The sequence below is a fragment of the Alternaria hordeiaustralica genome (assembly GCF_023758085.1).
Source record: "Alternaria hordeiaustralica strain BMP 2776 chromosome Unknown scaffold_19, whole genome shotgun sequence".
Classification (NCBI taxonomy): domain Eukaryota; kingdom Fungi; phylum Ascomycota; class Dothideomycetes; order Pleosporales; family Pleosporaceae; genus Alternaria; species Alternaria hordeiaustralica.
Genome location: NW_026056791.1, coordinates 279918 through 305123, shown reverse-complemented (window position 1 = coordinate 305123; position 25206 = coordinate 279918). Strand labels below are relative to the sequence as shown.

General features: G+C 53.1%; 6 protein-coding genes across 6 annotated transcripts; 2 read left to right on the top strand and 4 right to left on the bottom strand.

Annotated features, from left to right (window-relative positions):
* Positions 1 to 1056: 1056 nt before the first annotated feature.
* Positions 1057 to 3336, top strand: J4E84_008005 (uncharacterized protein; the record flags this gene model as incomplete). The annotated part of the gene is made up of 1 exon (XM_049390583.1): positions 1057 to 3336. The coding sequence occupies one exon, from the start codon at positions 1057 to 1059 to the stop codon at positions 3334 to 3336; it is 2280 nt and encodes a 759-aa protein (XP_049241684.1).
* Positions 3337 to 3915: 579 nt separating this feature from the next.
* On the bottom strand, positions 3916 to 5397 carry CYP6 (Peptidyl-prolyl cis-trans isomerase cyp6; the record flags this gene model as incomplete). The annotated part of the gene is made up of 1 exon (XM_049390582.1): positions 3916 to 5397. The coding sequence occupies one exon, from the start codon at positions 5395 to 5397 to the stop codon at positions 3916 to 3918; it is 1482 nt and encodes a 493-aa protein (XP_049241683.1).
* A 7604-nt stretch (positions 5398 to 13001) lies between these two features.
* J4E84_008003 (uncharacterized protein) lies at positions 13002 to 15106 on the bottom strand (the record flags this gene model as incomplete). The annotated part of the gene is made up of 6 exons (XM_049390581.1): positions 13002 to 13040; positions 13093 to 13856; positions 13909 to 14358; positions 14411 to 14537; positions 14584 to 14870; positions 14920 to 15106. The coding sequence occupies 6 exons, from the start codon at positions 15104 to 15106 to the stop codon at positions 13002 to 13004; spliced, it is 1854 nt and encodes a 617-aa protein (XP_049241682.1).
* Positions 15107 to 16270: 1164 nt separating this feature from the next.
* Positions 16271 to 17610, bottom strand: J4E84_008002 (uncharacterized protein; the record flags this gene model as incomplete). The annotated part of the gene is made up of 2 exons (XM_049390580.1): positions 16271 to 17182; positions 17272 to 17610. The coding sequence occupies 2 exons, from the start codon at positions 17608 to 17610 to the stop codon at positions 16271 to 16273; spliced, it is 1251 nt and encodes a 416-aa protein (XP_049241681.1).
* Positions 17611 to 19562: 1952 nt separating this feature from the next.
* Positions 19563 to 21359, bottom strand: J4E84_008001 (uncharacterized protein; the record flags this gene model as incomplete). The annotated part of the gene is made up of 4 exons (XM_049390579.1): positions 19563 to 20443; positions 20495 to 20904; positions 20953 to 21207; positions 21256 to 21359. The coding sequence occupies 4 exons, from the start codon at positions 21357 to 21359 to the stop codon at positions 19563 to 19565; spliced, it is 1650 nt and encodes a 549-aa protein (XP_049241680.1).
* A 3180-nt stretch (positions 21360 to 24539) lies between these two features.
* J4E84_008000 (uncharacterized protein) lies at positions 24540 to 25091 on the top strand (the record flags this gene model as incomplete). Its single annotated transcript, XM_049390578.1, has 3 exons — positions 24540 to 24597; positions 24658 to 24974; positions 25026 to 25091. The coding sequence occupies 3 exons, from the start codon at positions 24540 to 24542 to the stop codon at positions 25089 to 25091; spliced, it is 441 nt and encodes a 146-aa protein (XP_049241679.1).
* Between the last annotated feature and the right edge of the window lie 115 nt (positions 25092 to 25206).

The following is a 25206-nucleotide window of genomic DNA, read 5'->3' as shown; positions in this document are numbered from 1 at the left end:
GAATTACCTCCTAGTTTTAGACCGGTAATATTTGTTATTCGAAGGACTGGGAATTAAAAGGGCTTTACAGCGACTATGTGTTGAGGCCGAGGATACAAATGGGATGGCGGTCCTCAAGACTGGGTGCTCAAAGAGGAAGAGACGGAGAGACTCGGTAAGAGCGGGTAGGTATCACAGGTTTAGGTGCTCTGTGTGTGCGTATGTTCTTGTCAGAGGGGCTACAGCTTTTGGTCGAGAGGTTGAAAATGCTGCGAAGGAGAGCTGGTTGTGGAGTAAACTGTGCGCGTATACTAATAGCAGAGAAAGGACCTTTTGATATACTGCGAGGGACCAAGGGTGAACGCAACAGTTGCAACTGGGTTGCCACAGTCAGCCTTGTTACGCTTGCCTGCGCTCTAGTGGTACACCATTCACCAAGCTAATGAAACATAGAAGACCTCGTACCGATTCTAGCAGAGTTCACGGTTGACTTTCACACATCATACAGCTGAGAGACTATTACATCCACAGATTCGGACAGCTTCGGGTCAACATCAGACACGACGACATCCCCTTCTACTTTATCGGCATTCTAGAAGATCAAAGACATCATCTGCAATGCAATACAGCGAGGTCTTGGTCCCTTAACTTATTTCCTTCATTGTGAAACTACACGGTATGTGGTATGTGGCCGACACAGAACCGCGAGATGTCTTACATAGTCCAGAACTTAGAGGTGACCGCTTCAGTGATCGTAGAAGCGCTTGCTGTTCATTTCACTCACATGGTAGAAGTTTGTTGACAAACACCAAGGCTCGGGTAGGGGTCTTGGTTCAGTACGCCGATGCTTCCTGTGCACGAGCGTCTGTCATTTCCAGCGTGATTCACGCACTGGTCCCACAAAAGGCGCAGCCGTACTAACGTACATTCACTGTAGTTGCGACCCTTTCTCAATATACATTCTCCCCTTCGCGCCTTTGTCGCTACTGGCCCTTTGTCTAGAGTTGGCGACTCAACCTCCAAAACAGCGACACTCACTCCTTGAGATACCAATACTTGACCACCGAACTCCTCTCTATGCGCGCAGAGCATCTCGAACGGAATCAGTATACCTTTACACCAATGTTCGATTTTAAGAACAAGAAGGGTGGGCGCGCGGCGACTACGACCTTGCCTTCCACCGCCAACACGTCTGATGCTACTCTGCGTAGCCCACTAGAACGGGTGTTTAAAATCGGCAAAGCCATAAAGTACTCATTATCTACTACCCTGGGCCGCAAAACTTCTGAAGAGCCGTCCTTGACGAATCAGTCGAACTCTCCGATTCGTCTACCAAGCGACACGCCGACAGCCACGACGGGTTCTTCTCACACTTCAGAAGCCTGCGATACTGATCCAAACTCGCCATCGTCTTCAAAGTCAACGGCTGCAACCGAACGTTCTCTCCCACGTCTTAGCTGCGGCGAGAACTTCTTCGTGCCAGGCATCTCTCTTTCTCCCGAACTGCGTTCGGATCCAGAGCGATCACCAATCCAGAAGCAAGACAGCCTGTCTGTGCACTCGCCGGTACTTATCGCCTGCGAGGTCCCAATAAATACCGTGATCCAAACCGAAGGCGAGATCTCTGCGAAGCCAAAGCAGCTTCCCGTGAAGAAAGAAAAGACACTTCGTTTTCCCGGCTGTCTGAAGGCTTTCTGGAAGAAGATCGCTTTCACGCAACATAGGGCCTCCCGACCCTCCAACTCCGATTCAAACAAGCCAAAACACAATGACGCCGCTATTGACTCAGGTACATTTCCTGGTGCTAACAAGGACAAGTATTGTCAAAGCGCGAACACCAATAAAGACGTTTCAGATGAAGGTGACGGCCCGCGTTGCGACTTCAAGACGATTGAGGCAATTCCCGATGCAAAGTACCGCGAACTGATCAAGGCCTGCGATCTTTCGTCTTCGCCCACCACTACTGTTGAGGTAGTGCGCCGTGCGAAAGGCACTTTCAATGCAGCGACTTTCGTCACTGTTTGTGAAGGCGAGCAGACTCGCAAGTACGTTGTCCGCGTGCCTGGCCACGGTACGCGCGCACACTGGCAGGAGGAAGACTCCTACGTGCTGAAGAACGAAGCTCAGCTAATCGAGTACATTCGCAAGAATACAAACGCACCTGTCGCACAGGTCATTGACTACTCCACTGGACACGACAACGCGCTTGGTTTCCCGTACATCTTGATGACAATGTTACCCGGCACGCCTGCTAACAATATCTGGTTTCCAGAAGACTATCCCTCCGTCGATAATGATCTTTTCCAACATGCGGATGTCCCGCCTCCCCATATCGAAAAGAAGCGTCTCAAATTCCTACGCTCCTTGGCACGGGCAATGATTGAGCTTCAGACCCTTAAATTCGAGGCCATTGGAGCACCTAACTTCGACGACGACGGCAATTTCATTGGTATTGGACCCACGTGCCACTGTACATACGAAGATGGCGATGAGGTTTTCAAGCGTCCACCGGCTGCTACAACCGAGGAGTACATTCGAGCCCGCTTCGGAGCCAAGATAAGACAGATGATGGCTGACAACAGGGAACGCCTACTCAACGACACCTGGGAAGAAGACGATGGGCGTGAAGAACGTGGCGTCCGAGACATCCTCTACTTTATCTTCTATCACCAGTCGGTGTTCCGCGGGCAGCCTGGCGAGACTTTCACCCTCCATCACGATGATCTAGATCTGCAAAACATTCTTTGCGACGACGAGGGCAACGTAACAGGTATCATCGACTGGGACAACGCGATGGCAGCACCACGCTGCATCGGCGCCACAGCCGTCCCCATGTTTCTCCGAAGCGATTGGTTTCCAGAATACACATTTGGCCTCGATAAATCGCCGTACATGGCATGGAACCACGAACATTACCGCGAGATCTACGCCGCCGCCATAGCAGAAGCCAGCGATGCTGAAAACGCAGAGTTCACGCTCAAGTCGGGTCTCTACCAAGCCGCTGTCGCTGCAGTAACCCAAGGTGGGTACGCAGAGGGCCTCATAGACAAGTTACTCCGCGAGATACCTCATTGTCGTTTGAATTATTGGACGTTCATTAGGGGGCTGGGTCGGGGTGGCTGGGTATCTGCGGAGAACATGCTCAAAACGCAGTTTGCGCGGATCTTTGAGCCCGTTATGCCGCCTGAGGGTCTTCTTGAGGCACTGGATCAGGAGCTGGAGATGCAGACTACTTGGTGGTCGTGCTGTGATGAGCTTCTCGATCTTTACGAGGCTGAGAAGGGGGTGAAGGAGGAGGAGGAGGAGGAGGAGGATGCAGAAGAATTCCCGCATAATACTGCCGTCGTCTCAGATTGAAAGGAAACAGCGTCCACAACGCAAACAACACACTACGCCTCGCTACCGGCAACCGACGATAGCCATGTTTTCCGATACCTCAAACCTCATCGGTTGGTAAACATCGCATATGTTCAGGCAAGAAGACTGTCCTATCATCGCGTCGCCGCATAATGCGACGCCTGGCTCACTCACGAGTGCTCCATCCACACGATGGCACCCGAGACTGAATTGCTGGCGTGACGCAATAGGCGCTCGACAAGCAGCATCCTCTACTATGATGACACACGCTCGGAAGCTCACGGTAGCCAATGCGTAAAGTTCATTCTCGATTCTGTTATCGGTCATTAACAAATATACACTAGTCAGTCATTTCCTAAAGTAATAGAAGATACATATAGAATATATCGAAAAGCAAATACACCATACTTGATACCTGACCGCGCGATAAGAGGTGAACAGATTCGTGTTTCGCGTTGGCAATTTATGAGGATTTGCATTAACTACTAAGAATGACCAGCCAGACGACGCATTACTGGCGGTACAATCTTGGCTCTAATCCCAAACACCAAAGGCGCCTCGATCTACAGAACGGTGGCCTCATCGCCGGCGGTCCCGATCATCCCGGCGATAGCGATCCCGACTCCTCTCCCGACGGCTGTCACGATGACGATTTGGGCTACGACTTCGCTCTCTCCTCTGATTGTACCTCCCATCATCACCATCGCGACGTTCGCGCTTGGGACTCCGACTACGATTTCGCTTGAAGCGGTCGTCGTGGTATTCCGTCCTCCGTTCACGCCTCCGTGTGTCGTCTCGTCGTTCATCTCTACCAGTATCCCTCGGCCGTGGCGCGGTATCTTTTGAAACGTCGCGATCGACCACCAAGTTGTTGACAACAGAATCCGACATGATCTGGCGTCCGGAGCCGTCACGATACTGCTTCTTCTTCTCGAGGTTGTCGATACCACCGAAGCCGCCGGCAGCCCGTCTCCGCTTCTTGTTCGTAACGTCCCGCCAATCGTCGGCAATCTTGGAGACGGACTGGGAGAAGTCGACGTGTATGCGGTGATCGTCGATCAGAACACCATCCATCTTGAAATAGGCCTGCTCGCAGTCCTTCTGATTGGTGTACTCGATAAAGGCGTACTGCAGGCTGTCACCTGTGCGCTTGTCCCTGATGACCTCGCAGCTGAGAATCTTGCCGAATCGCGAAAAGATAAGCTCCAGATCCTCGTCTTGCGTCACTGGGTTGAGCTTGCACACGAACAGCACGTTCTCAGGCGGTGCGACTTCGGCGAATGGCAGATCACCTACCATCTCGAGCGTGAGGGCTTGTGCACGCGCCTCACGTTCTCTGCGGACCTTTTCCAGGGCTTCCGGGTCGTTGTCCTCCTCGAGGTTCTCATCGTATGCGACGCGGACGGTGGCGAGCTGCGCGGCGGTGGGTACAGGGCTCTCGGGTGGCTCCACGAGGCCGGCGGGGTCGTCGTATGGGTCGTCGAGGACGACTGTGTGTAGTATGCGGATGTCTTTGAGTGGCTGGCCCTGGTCATCGATATATGCCGTGTTTATCTTCTCCAGCGTGTCAAAACCCTCTACCACTGTTCCGAATATGGCCGCCTTGCCGTCCAGGTAGTCGATGTTCTGTCCCAGCGTTATGATGAACTGACTGCCGGCGAACCGCTCGTCTGGATCTTCGGGGTTCGGCGCGGTCGCCATGCTGACGGTTCCCATCTCGGCATGCTTGAGCTTAGGCTTGAACTCGGGTACGAACGTCTTCTTCGCGGGCTGTGCGGGGTCGAGCAAGCCCCATATTGAGCGGCCGCCGTCGCTGTCTTTGGAACCAGGGCCGATGGGGTCGCCCGTCTGGAAGGAGAAGTTTGGTTGGACGCTATGAACGGGGGCGAAGTTGTAGTACTTGACTTTGCACAGCTTGAGAAAGCTAAGGCGACAAATTGTCAGTGTCTGTTTATGCTCAGCTTGGGGCGACAGCGGGATGGAGCATGCAGCATGCAGGTGCGAAAACCCAAGGCGCGCGTAGGGATTGGATGACTTACTTTTCACAGCATCTGGGCGCATCGTCGACCAACAGGTCGATGGTGATATCTCCGAGTGACGTTTCCAGCAGCACAGACATGGTTTGGGCTATGTTGTGCCGAGAACGAGTGTTTGTCGCAAAGGTTCGCCAACGCGCGCGACAGCATCCGAGATCGCGTAGCCCTGACGCTTAGTCATCATGACGTAACGCCCATTGTGGCCTAGCTCCAGGTACATGTCGCGTTTCTCCACCTTCACGTCTCGCAAGCTGCTGAGCCAATACTCCCTGGGCAACGTGCCCCAGCAGCCTTCACATCAGCCCGCGCTTCAGATCGTCGTTTGGTCCCGCTTGTCTACCTGCAAGAGCAGCGTCCTGATGCATACACTACCGGCGTTGACAGATCGAACTTGGGATGCACCTGAGAGATGCAGGCTTCCACGCTTGTCAAGCCATTGTCCGGAAATAGTGCGAGTACCAAGAAAGAGCTCTGAGTACTTCTGAGAGGCGGACCGTTGAGTGCTACCCGGCGTCTGACGGCAATCCCTGCACACAGATTCGGGCAGCCACTGCATTGCCTGCTGCATATCGATCCGAATTCCCCGGCCCCGTCCGTCAGGAGCATTGGACCAAAGGGCATCGTTTTGTATATTGGGCATATCTCCCCACCACCGGCTGTCAGAAGCCTGGCGCGGGCCTCTGCTTCTCGCTTCGACTTGCTACCAGCCGAAGCCTGACGGCCAGCCCAGACCACAGCGGCCAGTTCAGTCTTTTTCGAGGACCGCGGGATTATCTCGCTGGAAGTGGAGGAATCTCTGTTATCACTGCTGTCTTCGAGATTGCAGGAGCTCTTCTGCTCCAGGGAGGCGACACAGCATGCCTGACAATTACAGGTGTGGTGACACTGTCACTGCGAAGACGGAGCTTCAGCAATTCGCTCATGCGTACTCGCAACCTAACTTTCCAGACACGCACAGCAACGATGGATCCACGAGCCTTGTAATCTGCCTGTCATCCCAACCCCACGGGCTTCAGACCGGATGCGGGTATAGCCTGACCCAACATGACTGTGCGACTTGATGCACAAGCTAATGCACATCGATGCATTGAACCGGGGTATGAAGCTTTAAGCCCAGAAAGATCGCTTTACGATGATGGGTCATTTACATGGGATGCGCATCGAAGTTTGCTTGCAGCTTGGCGCTGGCCTGTGCTGCGCACATTGGCTTGTTACATCGACAGATCGAGCAATTCCGGTCCTCACCATATGTCAAAGCGCTACTACTCCTAGGGCCCTCGAGGTGCAGAGCAGGTTTGTTTCACCCCCTGGCATACTCAAGCTTCGAGCGCGCTCGGATAAGTCACTCATAGTGAACACGGAAGATTACTTTGAGATACGCTACGTAGCATCATCTTCATATCGGCTCTATGTGATACCATCTGGAAGCCGGCCCATGATCGGATCCAGTTCTTTTCGTTCACCGCGATCCATAATAGGCATAGGACCCACCGGAACCTTACCCCAGCTTTCCCCCCGTATATCCGTTTGCCGTGGGGCTGTGGGATAGATGCCAGCGGTAGCATACATGTTCAGTACAGGGCTGTTGGATCGCCAATCGTACAATCCTCTGCCAACTCCCTGGACCATCCTCAGCGGCCAAACTTGTAAGGTTGAACAGATTGTTAGCAAATGACGTGATCGGAGGTACTACCAGCGGTATTGGCTCGTCAATTAGCCAATCAGAGGGTCTTCAAGGAGGCTGGCTATCATCTGCAGGTACGTTTCAGCGCAAGCCATGTATGCTCGAAGCGATTAGTTGATCTGACAACAGACCCTTCCTAGGATCAAATGTGCCAATATATGCTACAAGCAGTACTACGAGACTTGAGAGTCCTTAGTAGGTTGTTTCGCTGGTCGACAGCGTGTTATTCCTCACAGAAAGCCCCCTCCTCGCAGGTGTAGCGCACTAACTCTTTTGACACCCCTGCGAGCCTGGCGCACTCGTCCTGGATTAGGGCAAGTCGATTGAAACTGTCAAATCCGTGCCTCACATCCCGGATCCGCGGTAACACTATGTCAGTTACAAACATCCATCGACTGTTTGCGAAAGATCAAGCCTAGCTGATAACGTGGCTTCTTTGTAACGGGAAAAGTCATCAGTGTTTGTCCGATTGGGTATCTGCTAAAGCCTCACGACTACAAGATAGCCCCATCGAGGAAGGGGTGGGGGCCACATCACATACTTCATGGGTCTTGATTCGGCTCTGGCGCTTGTCATGAAGAAGTATTCACAGGACCTAGGCCGTACAATGTTTCACCTGTCTTTCTCTCCGCGGGGCTTGGCCAGTGCTCTCTTGGAAGCGCAGGCCCAGGTTCTTGTACAGTCACCGTACCGCGTCCATGCATGCAGGTGTCCGGAGGCACTAACGAGATAGCCCTCATGGGGGACAGAGGTCACAAACAAATTCCTGATCAACACTCACTCTCGAAGCCATTCTTTGGAGCCACGTTCGCCCTGCATCATTCTCTTATCCAGTATAACAGTCTTTGCCGACGCAAGGAACTCGTTTGGGTTATAAACATAATCCTGCCAGCCGATCATCGTATGACCTGCTCACCGGTTCATTACACTTTCTCCCTGGAGGAGCGCCCACGGTCCAGTCATCAACTACTGCCCTCTCTTGACTCGGGCGTTGCATCCCGCGAACGCTATCCGAATCATACCTGTGGGTAATTCGCCAACAGTCGATCTTGTCGGTATCCTTGTGAGATGTAAGTCAACTTCAGGTCATGGAGACTGAAATAGCTGACGTTCAGTTGATTCGCCAGTATGTCAGTCATGGAGTACGGCAGTCCGCGACGCTGTTTGCCTCACAACCTGTCCTATCCGAACTACATGTACAGCGATCGCAATGCTCCGCTGTCCTTAGCCCATAATACGCGAGAAAATCCACGAGGTTATCCCATGGGCGGCCCAGTGGGCGGTATGCATAACCGAGCCAGCATGGAAGAACCCATGATGGGAAATGGGCCAGCGAGACGTCGCATTGCAGTAGCGGTATGTCAACATGTGTTTCAAAAATTTCGGAAGCATTCACAAGGAACACGATTCCTCGCTGCCTTCCTAACTATACTTCCTATAAATGCTGTTCCTACTTTTACTAACATTGTCTCCAGTGCGCGCGTTGCCGTAAGAGGAAGATTCGATGCAGCGGCGATCCTGGAAATGATATTGGGTGCGTCAACTGCCGAACGGCTGGAGTTGAACCGGCAGCCTGTCAATTCCACAGAGTACGTTAGTTGCTTGCGTTTTGTACATTCACTCATTCAGTCAGGTGGGATCCGATTCCGTCCACAAAGTGCTAGACGACAGAAGCATGGCCTACAGCCTCAGTGGTATGGCCACCGCGCATAACAACATGATGTCCATGTACTCTACGGGAGGCAATAGCGGTCTTTATGCACGCCCCATGCCAAATCAGCAGTATTCGCAACTCGATTCGAAGCCGGCCTATTCTTCAGCATGGACTTTACCTTATTCGGAAGACACATCGCCGGTTGACGCATACCCTCTCGACCAGCCACCCGCATATCTACCACAGTCTACAGCACTCGCAAACGCAAACATGTACACACCTGCTTATCGCTGGACTCAGCCAACTGCGAAGTCTTTGCAGCAAGGAAGCACATACTTTGATCAGGACTTGCAATTCGCTCATACAAATGGTCGACTGGCCACACCTTCGGACGTATCCCCTCTCAATACCGGAATGTCTTCTCTGCAATTGACTATCCCTGAGAGGCCCCATCCACGACAACCTCTCCCTCTGGATTCCAGTGTGCCTAGGAGACAACTGCCAATGCCACAACCGAGCCCAGCTCAGAGCAGCCATGTTGTAGACCAGATGCAAGATGCTCGTCTCCGCTCGGCCCAGGCTATTGGCACTTCGGGTATGGACGGTAGAGGCTCTTTCGCGAAATCGTTACTACCGTGGACTACCGACAGCGAGAGTCACGCCAACGCATCCGGGGCGTCATCTGCAGATGCCTTTACCCAACTAATATCCCCGGTCATGCCAGACAACGCGGAGAGCAGGATGAGTTACATGCCAAATACAACGTCAACCGCGGACGATGCGACTGCAACCACTGCTGCATCTCAGCTAGAGCTGAACTTCAGTACATCTGGTCTTCTCGAAGGCATGAGTGCGCCAGCTCCAGCGACAAACTACTCCTATGTCCGTGAGACACGCCCAATGACACGCCCAGCCTCACAGACGAATCTATACAGCTACAGCCCTGACTCGTCGTCAAAGCGGAACTCGCTAAGTGGCGAGTCATCGAGCGATTGCACACTCGTCAGTGGTCACCGCTACACACCTCTCAGCCACAGCCAAACACGGGGCTCCCCAGGAAATCGCAGCTTGCATCGCGAGTCTTGCCAGAATCGGAACATGCAGCCTGTGCAGCTCCACCGCACCTCGATGGGAAACCTCAACAGCACTTACTGAGATACCCCCTTCAGCATCACGGCGGATCAGCCTGCCTGCATCACTCTTCTTATCTCGTCACTATTGCGTATCCCAATCCTTTTTCATCGCCGTGGGGTACTTAATGGTCTGGATTTATGCCAATGTACAACATCTCACATCGCTGCATCCTTGGACGGGGAGCTCCAGCCAGCACGCTGTTCCCTCTCTGCATCTTAGTCCCGGCAATCGACTCGTCGAGCACTCCGTCATCATCATGAGCATGGCTCTCGGCCCGGTTCACGTTACGCTTTCGCATTGTTCTCAGCAACCGGTGAGCCATTTCCGGTTGGCGTTCATCAAACCATGTTTCCTTTCTGCTTATTCAACACTGTGTTGTAACGCTATGTATTCGTCTCGATGTTCTACACTGCATTGCTTTCAGCATCATTGCTACGCTACGAAACGTTACGATTGTTTTCTGCTTGGGCGGCTAATGTCTATTCTTGTACACCAGTATCACTACCATGTCTTCTCGTCAAGACAAAACGCCAGGGCCGCTCCTTAAACACACCCCGCATTCTTGTCACGTTCACACTCGCTCAAATTGGGAAAAGCACATGTCGCAAGCTTAGTGTGTATAAGGTTGCTGCGCATGCGATACCACGGAAATATAGGAGGTCATGTACCGGATACTTTGTACTGATTAGCATAAAAGGTGTCATGAGCGAATAATGATAATCGTAACGAGCTTCAACCCCACGGTTCCACCTGCAGAGTAAAGCAAGGTACTATCACCACCTGACGCGCGTTGCTCACCACTCTCATGTTGTTCCAAAAAAGACATGCACGTTCTCGCTTCTGCAAAGAGTTTACCTTGAGCTGCACAACCACACTCCAACAGTATATCCCTGCCTGTTTCGCAGACACCTCAGCTCACGCCTGATCGCATGTCACTTCTCCCCAAACACTCGCTGCAGAACCCCGAAAACAGACCCACACCACCTCGTAACGACACACCCCAACCAGCAATCTCTCTTCCACATACCGCTTTCCACCATCCGTCTCCCCACATACACACATTGCATGCTACACACCGCCCCGAACCTACACAACCAAACGCAGTAAACAAACGCTCGTTTCAGAACACGGGTCCGGGCTGCATCTGGACCCTGCCGCAGGGCAGGTGCAGGCATATCCTCCCTGCTCGCGTTACACACGACAGCCCGTCACACACGCACAAAGCCGGTCAGCAGGTGTCGCACAGCAGACCATGCAGGACTGATGCGTAGTATGAGGCTCCACTTCTGTACGGCGCGTCTACGGGGATTATCCTAAGAGCGTTGCATGTGTGTTGTAGGAGGGTAGTGGTGGATGGGGAAAGGGGCCGAGGGGCGGTGTGATGCGTGTGGATGGGGGAGTGGTGCCGGGAGGGGGGTGGGCGACACAGAGGTGATGGGTTGGGAGCTAGAAGGAGGGTTTGTGGTATCGAAGGATTTTGTGAAAGGCTGGTTTGGGGGTTGGGGTTGGCGGTGGGCAGTAGATGGTGGGTCGTCGTCCACCTGTCATAGCGCTTGCCGCTGAGGAACGCTGGGGTGAAGGCTCTCTCTCGCTCAGCCTTGTCTTCCTTCGTCCTACAGCTGCTGCTAGCCGGTCGGACATTAAACATCTTTTTGGTCGGGAAAAAGAGCTTACGCTGCTCGGCATGATCAGCGGAAGTATCGCAAACGACGTGCATCAGGCGGTGGATGTTCAGCGTCTGTGATGTCATAGTCACAGCGCGCATGCAACGGCGTCGCGATTACTCTCGTTCAGGGCTGGGAACAAGAGAATATACAGCTTGCCTTCATATTGACATGGCAGCTGCTCATACATGGCCCGTACCCTTACCATCTTTAATAACTGCTCGTCGTAACACCCAACCTCCCCCCATCATTCACAAGCACCAACCCATTGCAAAAGCTCCCGGCCCGACTCGCGAGATACAACACCGTCCCACCCATCTCCTCCTCCCCACCAAACCTTCGTGCAGGAATGAAGTTCGGATTGTCGACACTCTCTGTACTAGGGTCTCTGCTTTCGATAACTGCATTGGCCATCTCAGATGGGAAGACTGACATGCTGTTAGCCACGGAGCGGTAGGTTTGCGGGGAGGGGAAGATGGACATCCAGGCGCCAGAGCATTGACTCTGATACCATGCGGCGCAAGCCCTGTACTGGTGTGTTTGACCAGATGCATAATTGCTGCTTTACTCCCTGCATACGCCGGTGCGCATTGCCACTCACGCAGGAAAGCGCCTACACTGGATGTAATAATGACTTGTGACTGTATACTTGGTACTTTACTACCTTCTTTCAACGGTCTACCAAACCCACCGGCTAGGGCATTCTTATTCCCTGCATCCAGTAGTTCGAGAAAAGCCAGCATAGTAAAGTACGTCGCGGTGGTGTTGACATGGAAGGTCTGCGTGAAGTCTTCCATAGATGTGTTCTCGAACATGGATTTTCGCAGCTCTTGGATGCTGAGACGCGGAGCGAAGCTTGAGGATGGACCGTAGATACCGGAGTTTGCGATGAGGATATTGATGTAGCCTGTGTCTTGGGCGATGAAGTCTACGGCGGCTTGCAGGGATGCTTTGGATGAAATGTCGCATTGAAATGGGATGATGTTTTCGTGTTGAGAGGCTGCGGTGGAAAGTTTGTCTTCGCGGCGGCCGAGGATGTAGACTTTGGATGCGCCGGCGCAGGCGAGGGCGTGGGCTATCATGAGGCCGATTCCTGGGGTGCTGTTAGTGGTTGTGTTTGTTTTGGTAGTGAGATGAGATGAGATAGTTGAGCAGAGAAGGTACCTGTGCCTCCGCCTGTAACCACAGCAATCATGCCTTCGACAGTGAAAAGCTGTGAAGTATCCATCTCAAGTGCCACTCGATTAGTTGGTGAAGTGAAGAACTGCTCCTCGTACGTTCAAGTATATATAGCTCTTCCTACGAGAACCCATTTAGTAACCACGCATAAACACCTCGATGCTGCCTCAGAATACTTTGCATTGAATGTAGACTACACGTGAGATGAGATCAACGCCCGACAGATAGTCAAGAGCGATAACTCCGCAAACTCCGACAACTTCTCCATGTCCACGCCGCGGCTTACGAACGCCAAGCACATCAAGAGACGGATCTCAAAGCAATCCGTGACGCTTCTTGATCATATCCGCGGCCTACGCATCATTAGTACATATGATTACCAGCTTTCCTCGATCATAACCTTACCTTCTCAGCTCCAGCATAAACACTAGCCTGAGGCCCACCACCAGCAACAAGCGGCCACGTACTCGCATCCACCACACTCAGTCCGAACGTGCCATAGACTCTATTCTGCAGGTCGACGACCCCGCCATCTTCTCTTGGCATCATAGCAGCAGTACAGCACTGATGCGCGTTGCTTGGCTGCAATGCCACTTTGATCTTCTCCTTGGCATCTTGCTCATTGCTGATGCCCGGTGCGGGTGCTGTCTCTATGGGACCGAGAATGGCAATATCAGGTGTTGCCATTAGTTCGCGGTTCTTCATGTAGATCGCGTATAACATGTCGAGGTCGGTTGGGTCTGTCAGCGCGCCGTAATCGATGAGTGGAGCGTCAAGGATGCTAGTTGAGTTTATGGTGATTGAACCACGGCTGAGAGGGCGGGTCATGTAGATGCTTGTTTCTGGGCCGGTGTTCCATGATAGACCGCCCACGGCCTCTACGTTGATGTCCTTGAGAATGATGGCACGCTGTCTTTCATACCCGGCGAGAATTGACGGGTCCACGTCGCTACCAAGTACATCGCTCGGTGAGAGAGAAAACGCTCGAGACATGATAGATGCGGAGTCATTTGTCCAGTTTGAAAGCGGTAGCTGGATCATAAGATTGCCAGTTGTGCCAGTGAGGTCGAATGCGCTTGCTTTTCCATCGTCGTAGAGAGCGCGTTGTTCTGTGGCGTATGTGGCGTTCGACTGCAATGAATCACCATTCGGAAAGTGATTAGATGTATCTGTATCAATCAGTCGACCCATAAAGGACAAGTATGGAACTCAGTCGCGTACAGTTGTAATTCACTTTCAGAACCAGATGATCCTGCAGATTTCGACCGACACCAGGGAGACCTGAAACAGTCTCAATACCCAAGCTCTTGAGAAGACCAGTGTCGCCAATCCCAGAAAGTTGCAGGATCTGCGGGGTGTGAACGCTTCCAGCAGCTATGATGACTTCTTTGCTCGCTTGGACAGTGTGCTTCTCGCCACTGGTCGTACCGATATACTCCACGCCTACAGCGGTGACATTCTCGAACAGAATGCGCGATACCGCTGTATTCGGAAGGATGTGATAGTTTGGCCTCGCCGCATCCCTATCATAGCGATTGATTCGAGCCGAAGAACGCGTCTGCGTTTTGGGATCAACGGAGCGAAGGAGACGGAATATGCCTTGAGCGCGGCCATTGTTGGGGTCTAGGGCTGGCTGGATAGCTAGCTTTAGGGCTCCGTTGTACATGTTGGCTACCCTGATAGTGAGCTTTCAGATACTTCAGCTGGGTCGCTAGAGACTCACCGCTACCCGGGTAGTCATAAGGAGCATGGCTAGCCTGCACTGGGCCCTCAAAGCCATGGACGGAAGCATCCCAGGTAATGTTGTGACTAGCTGCATAATCCGCGTCCGGTGCTGTAAACGTCTCACTCTTCTCCTCATCAGCATACGGTTCCCAAACCGAGAGTAAACCATACCTTCTTGAAATACGGAAACAGGTCAGCCCAACCCCAGCCAGTCGCACCCAGTTCTTCCCAAGCGTTATAGAGCTCTGCGTCTGATCGATGGAAGAACATGGCGTTCACAACAGACCCGCCGCCCACCACCCTGCCACATGGCACACCATACGATGTACCACCAAGCGCTGTTTGTGGCGTACTCATCAACGGCAGCCAGAGGTAAGGCACCGGAAAATAGGCGCCAGGGATCATGACACCATCTTCTCTCTGGTCAAACGGGCCATACTCGATGACTAGTACAGTGACTATTGCTCATGATTAATTTGCAGCCTTTCGAGCATGCGATGAATGTACCATTTGGGTTCTCCGTTAAACGATCTGCAACCGTGAGCCCCGCAATGCCACCACCAGCAATAATGAAATCGTATGTCGTCTCTTTGCTGAGTTGTCTTGCTTCAATCACCTGGGCAGTACGTCCGAGATGCGTACGAGCTTCTGTAAGTATAGCGAAGCATAGCAAGAAAACGCTTTGGAGCAGCATGTTGAGGGTCGAGAAGGAAAGGTGGAAGGATCACTTCGAAGAAGCGCGACAGGCGAAGGAAACTTATCATAAAGCGACATGAGCATGGGGTGCTGACAGTAAGCACATGCAGAGCCACGAGAGACCTGCGCGCGACCTGCAGGGCCTTTCTACGCAGGAGAAGCTGGAACGAGTAGGGTAAATGGCTTGCTGTGGTTCATTGGCCACTGCTAATACGATAAAGCTTGTGTCTGACTTGCAGGGCCATGCAGGACCTTGCAGATTGTAGACTGAACGGGAGGAAATCCGTGCGCGGAAACTTATACATGTGTTATGAATGCGAGACGGCGATGTAGAAGTAAATGGGGTGTTGGAGGAACGCGTGGGTTGGACGATATTGGTCTGTGCGACAACGCGTCGAGGTCCCGTCGTCATCATCCCCAACCCTCAACTCAACGTACCAATCTGCCCATGATGACGCGCCAGCCTCGTCGGAACACACGTCGAACTGTCGCTTCTGCGACTTCGTTCTCTTGATACAGTCATAGTCAGGCGCAACCGCAATGTCAAGCGCGAGCAACTCCATGGACATTGGGACAAGGTATACGCGCCAAATGTAGCCTCCCTGAGCGGAGTAAGACGGTGTTTTACGGTAGCATAGCAGCATATAAGCACTGTCTTACCTTCTGTCTTTCCTCTTAGATCACCACAAGGCTGACTTCTCTGTCTACAGATTCATGCTTACGGAGCTATGCTCCTCCCCTGTTACGACGCCGAATGGCGAATGCGTCGCAGTGCTTCCCAACACATCCGTAGAGTTTTCTGGCATAACATTCCCTCGCGTCGAGCTTAGAGCGCTTTTAAGACGCGTTTGTCGGCTCACGTCATGAGGGATTGCTGCCAATCTTATGGACGGAATGATTCATGTTAGAGAGGCACGACGTGAAAGTGCAATCAGATCGCACACCAGCAGAGGTGAGCAAGATACATGTAGACACAGGAGACGCATAGAGTCATAATCTCATTTCTGCTAGATATCGTCAACCAGACGAACTCTCCCCGAAAAACGCCAAGATGTAAATGCTGGATGCACCCTCACACCAACCACCGCCCTTCATACTCATCATGGTCATCGTCATGTACATCACAAGAAAACCCCCCACCCCTCAACTCCCCTACCCACGCCTAATCCAAACTCTGAATCTGCACCTTAATACACCCCGTCTTGGGATCCGCCGCCGTCTTAAACGCCTCAACCGCATCCTCAAGCTTATACCTATGCGTAACCAGCTTGCTCAAATCAATCACACCAGACTTGTACAACCGAATAGCCTTGGGCCACGTATTGCAGTAGCGGTACTGGAACTGCAGGTCCACCTCGCGGGTACTCAGTCTCATGAAAGGAATCTTCATTTCGTTCTTGCCGACGCCGATGACGAAGACTTTGCCGCCGAACTTTACGGTTTGGATGGCGGCGCAGATGGAGGATTCTACGCCGGTGCATTCCATGGCGTGGCTGGGCTCGACGCCGTCGGTCAGTTTGAGGATGGCGGATTGGAAATCCGTGGCCGAGTGGCTGAATTCGACTTTGTGGGTTAGGACGCCGGGGACGAGGGTTTTGGCGAAGTCGAGACGGCCTTGGTCGATGTCGGTGATTACGAGGGGGGTCGCGCCAGCCGCTTGACAGCAGAGAAGTGTGACGAGGCCGATGGGGCCGGCGCCGCAGACGATGGTGGGGTCACCTAGGCGGATGTTCGCGCGGTCCATGCCAGCAAGCGCAACGGAAAGAGGCTCTAACATGGCACCGTCTTCGAAGGTCATGCTGTCGGGCAGCTTGTGGCACCACATGGCTGGGTGCTTGAGGTAGCGGCGGAGCAGGCCGGTGACGGGTGGTGTAGACAGGAATTGGACGCGCTCGCAGCCGTTGTACCGGCCTGTGAGGCAGGGCTCGCATTCGCCGCAGATGATGTTGGGTTCGATGGCTACGCGGTCGCCGGGCTTGAGGTGCGTGACGGATTCGTGGCAGGCCATTACTGTGCCGGCGGATTCGTGGCCGAGGACATGGGTATCTTCTACGATCATGGGTCCGATGCAGCCCTAGAAATGGAGTTAGCACTTGTTCGTTCTCTGTGTAGCTTTGGAAGCTTTCTGCTGCCGTCAAAACCCCAGGGGCATAGAAAACGTACAGCATGCCAGAAGTGGATATCACTCCCGCAAATTCCCGTGCTCTTGACATTGATAAGAACCTCGCCTGGCTTCAAATCTCCTCCTCTTTGCACAACCTCCAGACTGGGTTCCGCCTCCGCGACCCAGAGATCATGCGCGGGGTTGGTGTAAACACCGATATTAGCCTTTGACGAGAACTGAACATCCGTGCCGTTGCCATTAGCCTTGCTAACACCGTTCGTCGCCGGCGCAGCAGCAGCCTCAGTATGTGTGCCGTTCATCTTGGTCGTCTCTTCCTTGATGTTGAGTGATTGCTTAATCTCCGACGCCCAGCTAGTGAAGAGGGGAAGAGAAGCCATGGAACCAAACGCACGAAAAAGGAACGTTTAAAGGTATGCAATCGCAAGGATGGGGATGATGCAAGAAAGGTCCGATAGAAAGGGTAGGTAAACAAAAAACTGGGGGGGACAACCGCGTCAATAAAGATCACCTGGCCACCTTTACTTACTCCCGCGGCCCTTCTTTTCTGCCTGTCTGCAAGCGTACGCCTTTACCGCTTGGTGCTTGCCAGCATGTACCTAATCCATTACTATAACCCAGACTTTACCCTTCCGCTCCTTCGCAATTGGTGCGGGGCAACCACGCAAACCGCGCCCATGAATAATACTTCCATTCATGAGAACGTCACGCCGCCCCGCCATGGCAAGTTGGAGGAAGAACCCCACATAGTCGCGCATCACCAGTCTTTCCACGAATGGGAGGGCAGACAAGTCCGCAAGAAGGGGGCAGGTACGCGCAAGTATCGGCTTCCCAGTCTGGCAGTTCCGCGATGCAGTTGGACCCCTTCTACGTTTCCGCCGCGAAGCTACGTGGTGGGGTTGGAGGTTGGTGGCTGCAGCTATACTGCTTCTGGTAGTGTAACCTACACCGAGCCTCCGAGACTAGAGGGAAGACAGATTTCACGATAGTTGGAGACGTGGTGTTGAGTGGAGAAAAATATGCGTAACCCATGAATAGCGTTTGTGTAGCCTCGGCTCATGACCGATCTTAGACGTGGATGGGAGTGCTTGTTGGCGTGTTGGCTCGGCGCGTTCACCGATTGATGGGTTCTAGATGCGGCGGTCGGGTTGTCACGCAGGTACGGTGTACGACGGAAGGATTGATATGTCACGTTGGCGCAGACAGACAATGGTAGTTAGACTATTGCCGTTCGTTCGTCTTCTTAGGTGTCATGTCATTTATGGAGGAAAACACATGTTGAGGAAACCGGGGCGCTTACCTCGTCCTCGCATGGAAGTCGCGAACACCACCTGCAAACACCCTCGTCTTCCTCAATCCCGAAGACGAACATCATCGCAATCCACAGAACCATATCAGCCTATAGAACCGCCCACGCCGCATGCACATCAGACTTCCCGTCTATTTCCATCCCCGCGGTCTCCGGTCCGTGTTTGCTGCATGACTGCGCCGCAATATGTGGCGACTGGCGGCTTGACGACGCGCATCGCGCTGGCAGGTGCTATGTATATCCAGGTACACGCACAACGATAATACATGCATGAAGAAAGAGAAGCAGTGGCAGAGAATTGTTCTTGAACGAAGACGGAAGAGTTATCGCGCGCGCGTAGGAATTCGGGGTAAGACAGGCAGGCGGCCTTACACCTACACACCTACACTCTCCTTCCCAATCCCATCGGCGAATGTATCGACCCATCATCGCACCACCTTCATTCTCTAACATCACAGCTTTGATCCTTTGTTATAGCTGCCAAGGGAGTCGGAGTGGAGAGGTGGGATTACTATGGTGGTACTAAGGTGTCTTGTTTCACCATGCGCATGGTTCGGAAGCTCTTTGTACCGAAGCGAGGCTGCAAGGGACAGAGATGAGGCGAATAGAGGCGTGGTGCATGAGTGTTAGAGGTGAGATTGAGATGGGTACTTGGGTGGAGTGAGGGTGGTTCGATGGTGGGTTGTGTTGGAGGTTGGACGTGCTTGGTGAAGGCTTGTCTTGCTTGGTGTGTTGGTTCGTGTGATCGAGTCTCTAGGAGGTACGAGTAAGTATCACCAACACATCAGACGTTCAACACATGCGCGGAAGTAATTGGAGTCATGATAGAGGTTTTCAAAAAGTCTAGTTTCTTTCTTTCTTTCCTTTGCATAATCCGCATATTGTAGTAAGAACACATGAAAATGGAGTGTACCCTTGGGTTACTACTCTGAAGGCTAATCGTAACAAATACACATCAACCTGATTTACGCCTTGACATTCAACCTCGCATACAAAATACACATTCTTGAACAACAGCGTCATCTAGAAATGCTCCTTCCAGAACTTGAAGTTGACCTCCTGGCATGCCGCCTGCTTACACGCCTTCTTGATGTCGCGGGCCGCAACGTTGGGACCGCAGAAGTAGACACCGACCTCTGTGCGTAGCGTGCTTTCCAGACCGTTCATATAGGTCCGGTCTAGGATACCATCGCGCATACCGCAGAACAGGCGTTGGAAGTCGGGACGACCGAAGTTGGTGCGTGACTTGAGTTCTGTGAGGGGATCCTTGTCGGTGCCTACAGAGTTGAGAACAATGTTTTGCGCAGTGTTGACGTCCATCTTCTGGGTGAGGTAAGTGTGGATGCGCAGGAATTGGTCGCCATCTGCGCCGCCGAGGGACTGCGCTTCGAGCGATGAGAGGAGGGTCTGGAACCATTCAAAGGATGAGGTGTCTTTGCAGACCCAGATGAATTCGACACGGCGGAGACGCTTGGGTGGGTTAGGGCTGAGACGGAGGTGGTAGATGGACTTGAGAATTGAGGCCCAGGGTGTGACACCAATACCGGTTCCGATGAGGACTGCGACTTCGTTCTCGAAAACATCCTCGGCGGGGGCTCCGTAGGGTCCGTCGATGCGGAGAGCGGGCATCTTTTGGCCATGCTGAAGTGCTATTTCGTACATGCCCATGGGGTCGAGCTCGTCGTAGAGCTTGGATTGCGATTGACCCGCACCGAGAGCATCGGCAAGTGCGCGAGTGAAGTCACCAACCTGGCGCACGTGAACCGAGATGTACGGGTCGTTGGGGCAGGAAGTGATGGTAAATGGATGCCACTGGTGATAGCTAACATCCGGGCAGTTCAGGAAAAGCCATTGTCCGGGCTTGTACTTCATGCTGGGCTTGGTGAACTGAATCTCAACGGCATCTATTCGGCATTAGTGCAATCCTTGGAAAACAACGTTGATGATCTGCTTACCGTATGGGTGGCGAACAACCTTGACGATCTGGGTCTGGCGTCTGCAACGAATCTCACGGTAGAGACGATCGAAGAGGTAAAGACCACCTCCCACAAGCTCCCATCGCCATCCCTCGTAACCAATGCAGTGGGTCCAGAAGTTGTCGTGGTCGAATGGAGAGAAAGCTGGAGCGGTATCACGGACGAAGCAGCTGGTCGCGTGGGTGTACATGCCGAGCAGGAACGGGATGAACAGATGATGCGTGTACCAGAAGGTCTCGAACGATTGTTGGCGAATCCTGTGGTGCGCCGTGGTGTAGATTAGAAGCATGCACAGCAACATGATATGTCCTGTGATTCCACCAGCCTCGGCGTAATGGATTTGCAGCGCGATCTGGGGTCTGACTTGCACACGTTCGACGTTGAAGAAGCTATATTTATTAGCATAGTGAAGCTTTGGAAGACGTTTATCAACTCACTTGACATAATGCGCCGCTACGTGGAGGATAGTGAAGAACAACATGGCGTAGGCGACTTGTCGATGGAACCATTGAGACTCATCAAGCGGCAGTACGCGCACCTTGGGACGGAGCCATCGGAGGATGTTTCTGCACATTGGCATGACGATGACCATGGTATCGACTGACAGGACAAGACCTGCACCTCGAGATACCCATACTGAGTACTGCAGAGCGTTGAGCGGTGCTAAACGTGCGTCACCGGCTTGTTTCCACCTGACTAAAGTTAGTGGTCGATCAATGATATGAGTAAGGGCTTCCTACCATCCTATACCGAACAGGGCCCAATGGAAACCCCAGAAGAAGATGTGAAAGAAGAGTTTTTGTGGCGTAAAGAGCCTGGAAAACGATGTGCCGCCGCCGCCCATGATGAATGTTCTTCCGCGGTAATCGGTTGTGTCGTCAACAAGTCCACCTCAGGCGTGCCGTTCAACGGTGATTATAGAAAAGATTAAAGAGTATACGCGTGGTATAAGCGAACCCAACCAGGAAATAAACGATCCAGTCGAAGTTCGACCCGGCCAGCCAGATACGAAGTGAAGAAAAGAATGTGGGTGTCCCGGGACGAGCGGAGTGATGTAGAGAGAGAGCGCGCGGATGGGGAGGAGGATCCAAGGCTGCCGGGAACCAAGGGTATTAGAATGTCAAGCCTTGGGAACAAGCCGAGTCAACGTGCGCAGATCAGGTGCAGATAGGCAAAGCCGTAAAACCTGGGTAGAGCGGCACGCTGTGCTGAAACCGACAGGGCCTGTTCGGTACGGATGTGGCTCAAACCGATGCCCCACGAAGGTGCCGTATACCAGGAGCCGTTAAGATGGATGACAGAGGTTATGACTAGGGAGGGACGTGATGCAGAGGAAATCCGGTGGCGCCAAACCTGAATGGGCGCAAGGTCGGATTTTGAGGTATCGAAGTTGGGGGAGGGGTTTGCTGCTATGCGCGAGCGGCTAGTGTGTGAAGAGCGTCTCAGACTTGAAGCGCCAGGCACAGAACCATGTTTTCCTTGCAAATGCGGTCGTATGTTCGGAGCTCAAGATCTTCAGTTGCTCTTGGATAATGCACAGTAGGAGTGCAGTGTATGCCGGCGAGTGGCGAGGCGATTGCCGTTTCGCTAGTGGGTTTGTTGGGGCTGGTGTTGGTGAGGCTGCGAGGCTTGCGAATCTTCACGATCTACAACTGTCAAACTTCAGACGTGAGCACGATCTGACAGATGGGCCTGAGCCGCGTGGTAGGGTTTCGGACGGTATTTCCTGAGGGGTGCGATTGACCGTTGGCAGATGGGCTCCGATTCTTTTGATGGGGTTCACGACGGATAGGCGAGGCGTGCTGAAACGGTGCACGTTGGAAGGCGGGTCGTAAAGGGATAGGAAAATCAGGACGGGTATCTGAATGAATCGCTGAAAGTGGTATTCGCTACGTTATGTCGTTAGGTTAGATGCAGAGGCTGGTAACTTTGGGATTGATGACTGCAGTCGCGGAGGGGATAGCGTTGGCAGGTACGGAAGGTACGCATTGGGGTGGCGGATCTGGTTCTAAACTACCGCCCCTTGCGCAGAAGACTGCATCGAAGACGCGAAAGACACATGGTAGGAGCCTGTTGTGGCTTTTGCGTTAGAACCGCCGAGGCTTGAATTCATCGCTGTTGAAGGCTCTCTGTGCTCGTGGTTGGTAGCACCAAATCTAACGGGCGAGCATTGGCGTGGCGCACACGACCAATCAGGGGCTGTCTCGAAGCGCTCGAGGAACCCCCACAAAGTTTGAGCCCGCTACTGCGCTGTGCTGGCTGCATGTGTACAAGATCTCGCCTCTATTTTGGGACCGTCTCCATCGTACACGGCTCGACGGACGGCAGCATGCGAATTGCCGGCCTCGTGGATGGCCGACGATATGAAGAAAGTCTTGTTAGTCCCGCCTTAGACCGTGATGCGGGAAGCGGTGTGCAGTGCGAAGAAAGCCGAGAGAAGTGGTTCTCGGCGATATGATGGATGCTGAGTGATGGTGGAGGGCTAGATTCTGGCCTGTCTTCAACTCCGACATCTGGATTACACTATCATAGATTTCCCTTTTGGGAAGCAGCGTAAACAGATGCCACGGTCGCGCCTTCCTTTTGCTCGCCGTTGACCAAAGCACACCCGCAGAAAACAACATCAGGCCATTGTTCTGCACACAACCACACATGCCCTCTGATCGACAGCTTGTGAACCACGTTCAATTCTCCGACAGGAGCCCTGCCAAAAGCTTCACCATGAGTGCGAACTGATACCGAACGAGTATCGTACCACTTTGTTTTGCGTCAACGTCTGCCATGGCTGCCAGCCCCCCACCGTGACGGCATTGACAGCCACGAGGGCATCTGAAGTAAACTTTGTCGTATGATGTTGTTTGATGAGCAAGCCTGAGGAACCAGGAGCGAGCTTCGATATGATCTTCTATGCAGATGACTGATCATCATGCGCCAGGTTTGCGGTTGGAGAACCTGAGGCACAGAACAGAAACCGGGACTCAGGCATCCGTCGGGACGGATTATCTGAATGCTACCGTGCCGCACGTGCGATGGCGATATCTGCGGAGAATTACCTATTCGATCAGAGTGGCCGATTGTTCGCACTGCGCAGGTTTCATGGCTATCGTGTACGTCAGAGCCAGCGGTAACGCGAATCGGCTTGCGTAAAGGCGTTTTGCAAACTCTTCGTCCGCCACCATCAACGAAAGAGCGGTATAGAATTGGATCATGACCTGAATAATGTCTCCGCCGAGAAACAGTCACCAAGTCTTAGACAATGGCTACAAACCACGTGAACGCGAAGATTCACGCCTAGCTCCGCCCTCGCTACACTACCTTTGCCAAGCTAGCGAGCATCAGCCGTTCATAGGATTGATAGGATAGACTAAAATGGCGGCGCGATCCAGGATACTGGCACCGTGGCTGCAGAGAGGCTGGCGTCGCATGCAGCATCACAGCAGCCCAGCCAATCGCGCCGCCCACACGCCCAATCGTCCACGAAGCGGGTCAAGCGGCTACGAGCGACCATCTCTCCCCCCAGCGCGCGCCGAGCCAGAAGAAGAGTGCGACCAGGGTGCGCGATGCAAGGCCCTGGCGCATAAACTGTCTCTACAATTGCGGTCGACACCCGCTGTCGCTCCCGATATACTGACACGCCTGCCGTCGCGAAGCTCAACGGCAACACCACGCTGCCTGAACACCTAACACGCCTGATACTCGCCTACGCCTCAGCCCACCATAACACCTACCCACTATACACTCCACTCGAGTTGCTCCGTGCCTGATCTCCCCAGAAGCCTTACCGCTTTCGCCACGCCTACGAACCGCCCATCCGCGACCAAGCCAGTGTCTATAACACAAAACCTCGCCCTGCCACACCCAAGCCCATCGATGCTCATCTGTCGCTGAGGGACTACTGGTAGTCGAAGGGACATTTCCACTTTCTTTTCTTCATTTTTTCTATTTGCCTTTATTTTCTCACCTATACGACCGCGGGCTCGGTTTATTGCTCGTATCCTTTCTTTATAATACCCGTATTTCGACAATGGGCAAGTTAATCAAGAACCACTGGGCGCGCCTCGTCATCCTCACGGCTGCTGCGTGTAAGTCTTACCCCACAGTCATCGACACCACCACCAACACCGTACTAATTACAACTCCAGATCAAATAGGAGCTGCACTCGAATGCTTCTTCTGGCCCAAGATCTTCTGGGACTTTGCTACCAAGAACCTCGATGGCGCCGTAAAGCCCATCCCCGTACTCCAAGTCATCAACATGATTCTCGGCTTCATCGGTCTAGCATGGGAATGGCCATTGCCACTGCTCGCTGGCACAGGACTGCACCGCTCGATTGAAGCGCGCCTGATCATCTACCCGCTCAGTGCGCTGTGTGCGCTCTTGATCTACCAAGGCACCAACTCGGGACTCTACTACATCATCGGCATGGGAGCGTACTTCTGGGCGTTTAGCGAGGGCGAGGTATGTACCATTCTATCCCTATCAGATATCGACATACTAACGTTATCCAAGGTCGTCTGCCCCGAGCCATGGACTCTCCCCAAGCGTGGTTCCACAGCCCGCAAGATGACCGCATAGTCTGGCCCTTCCATAGACCGCAACAACAATGCACCTCAACTTCGCTTCTCAACAAACCTATACCCCACACACGCCTTTCCATGTACAATGTCCACGTAGACGACGTACCACTCCC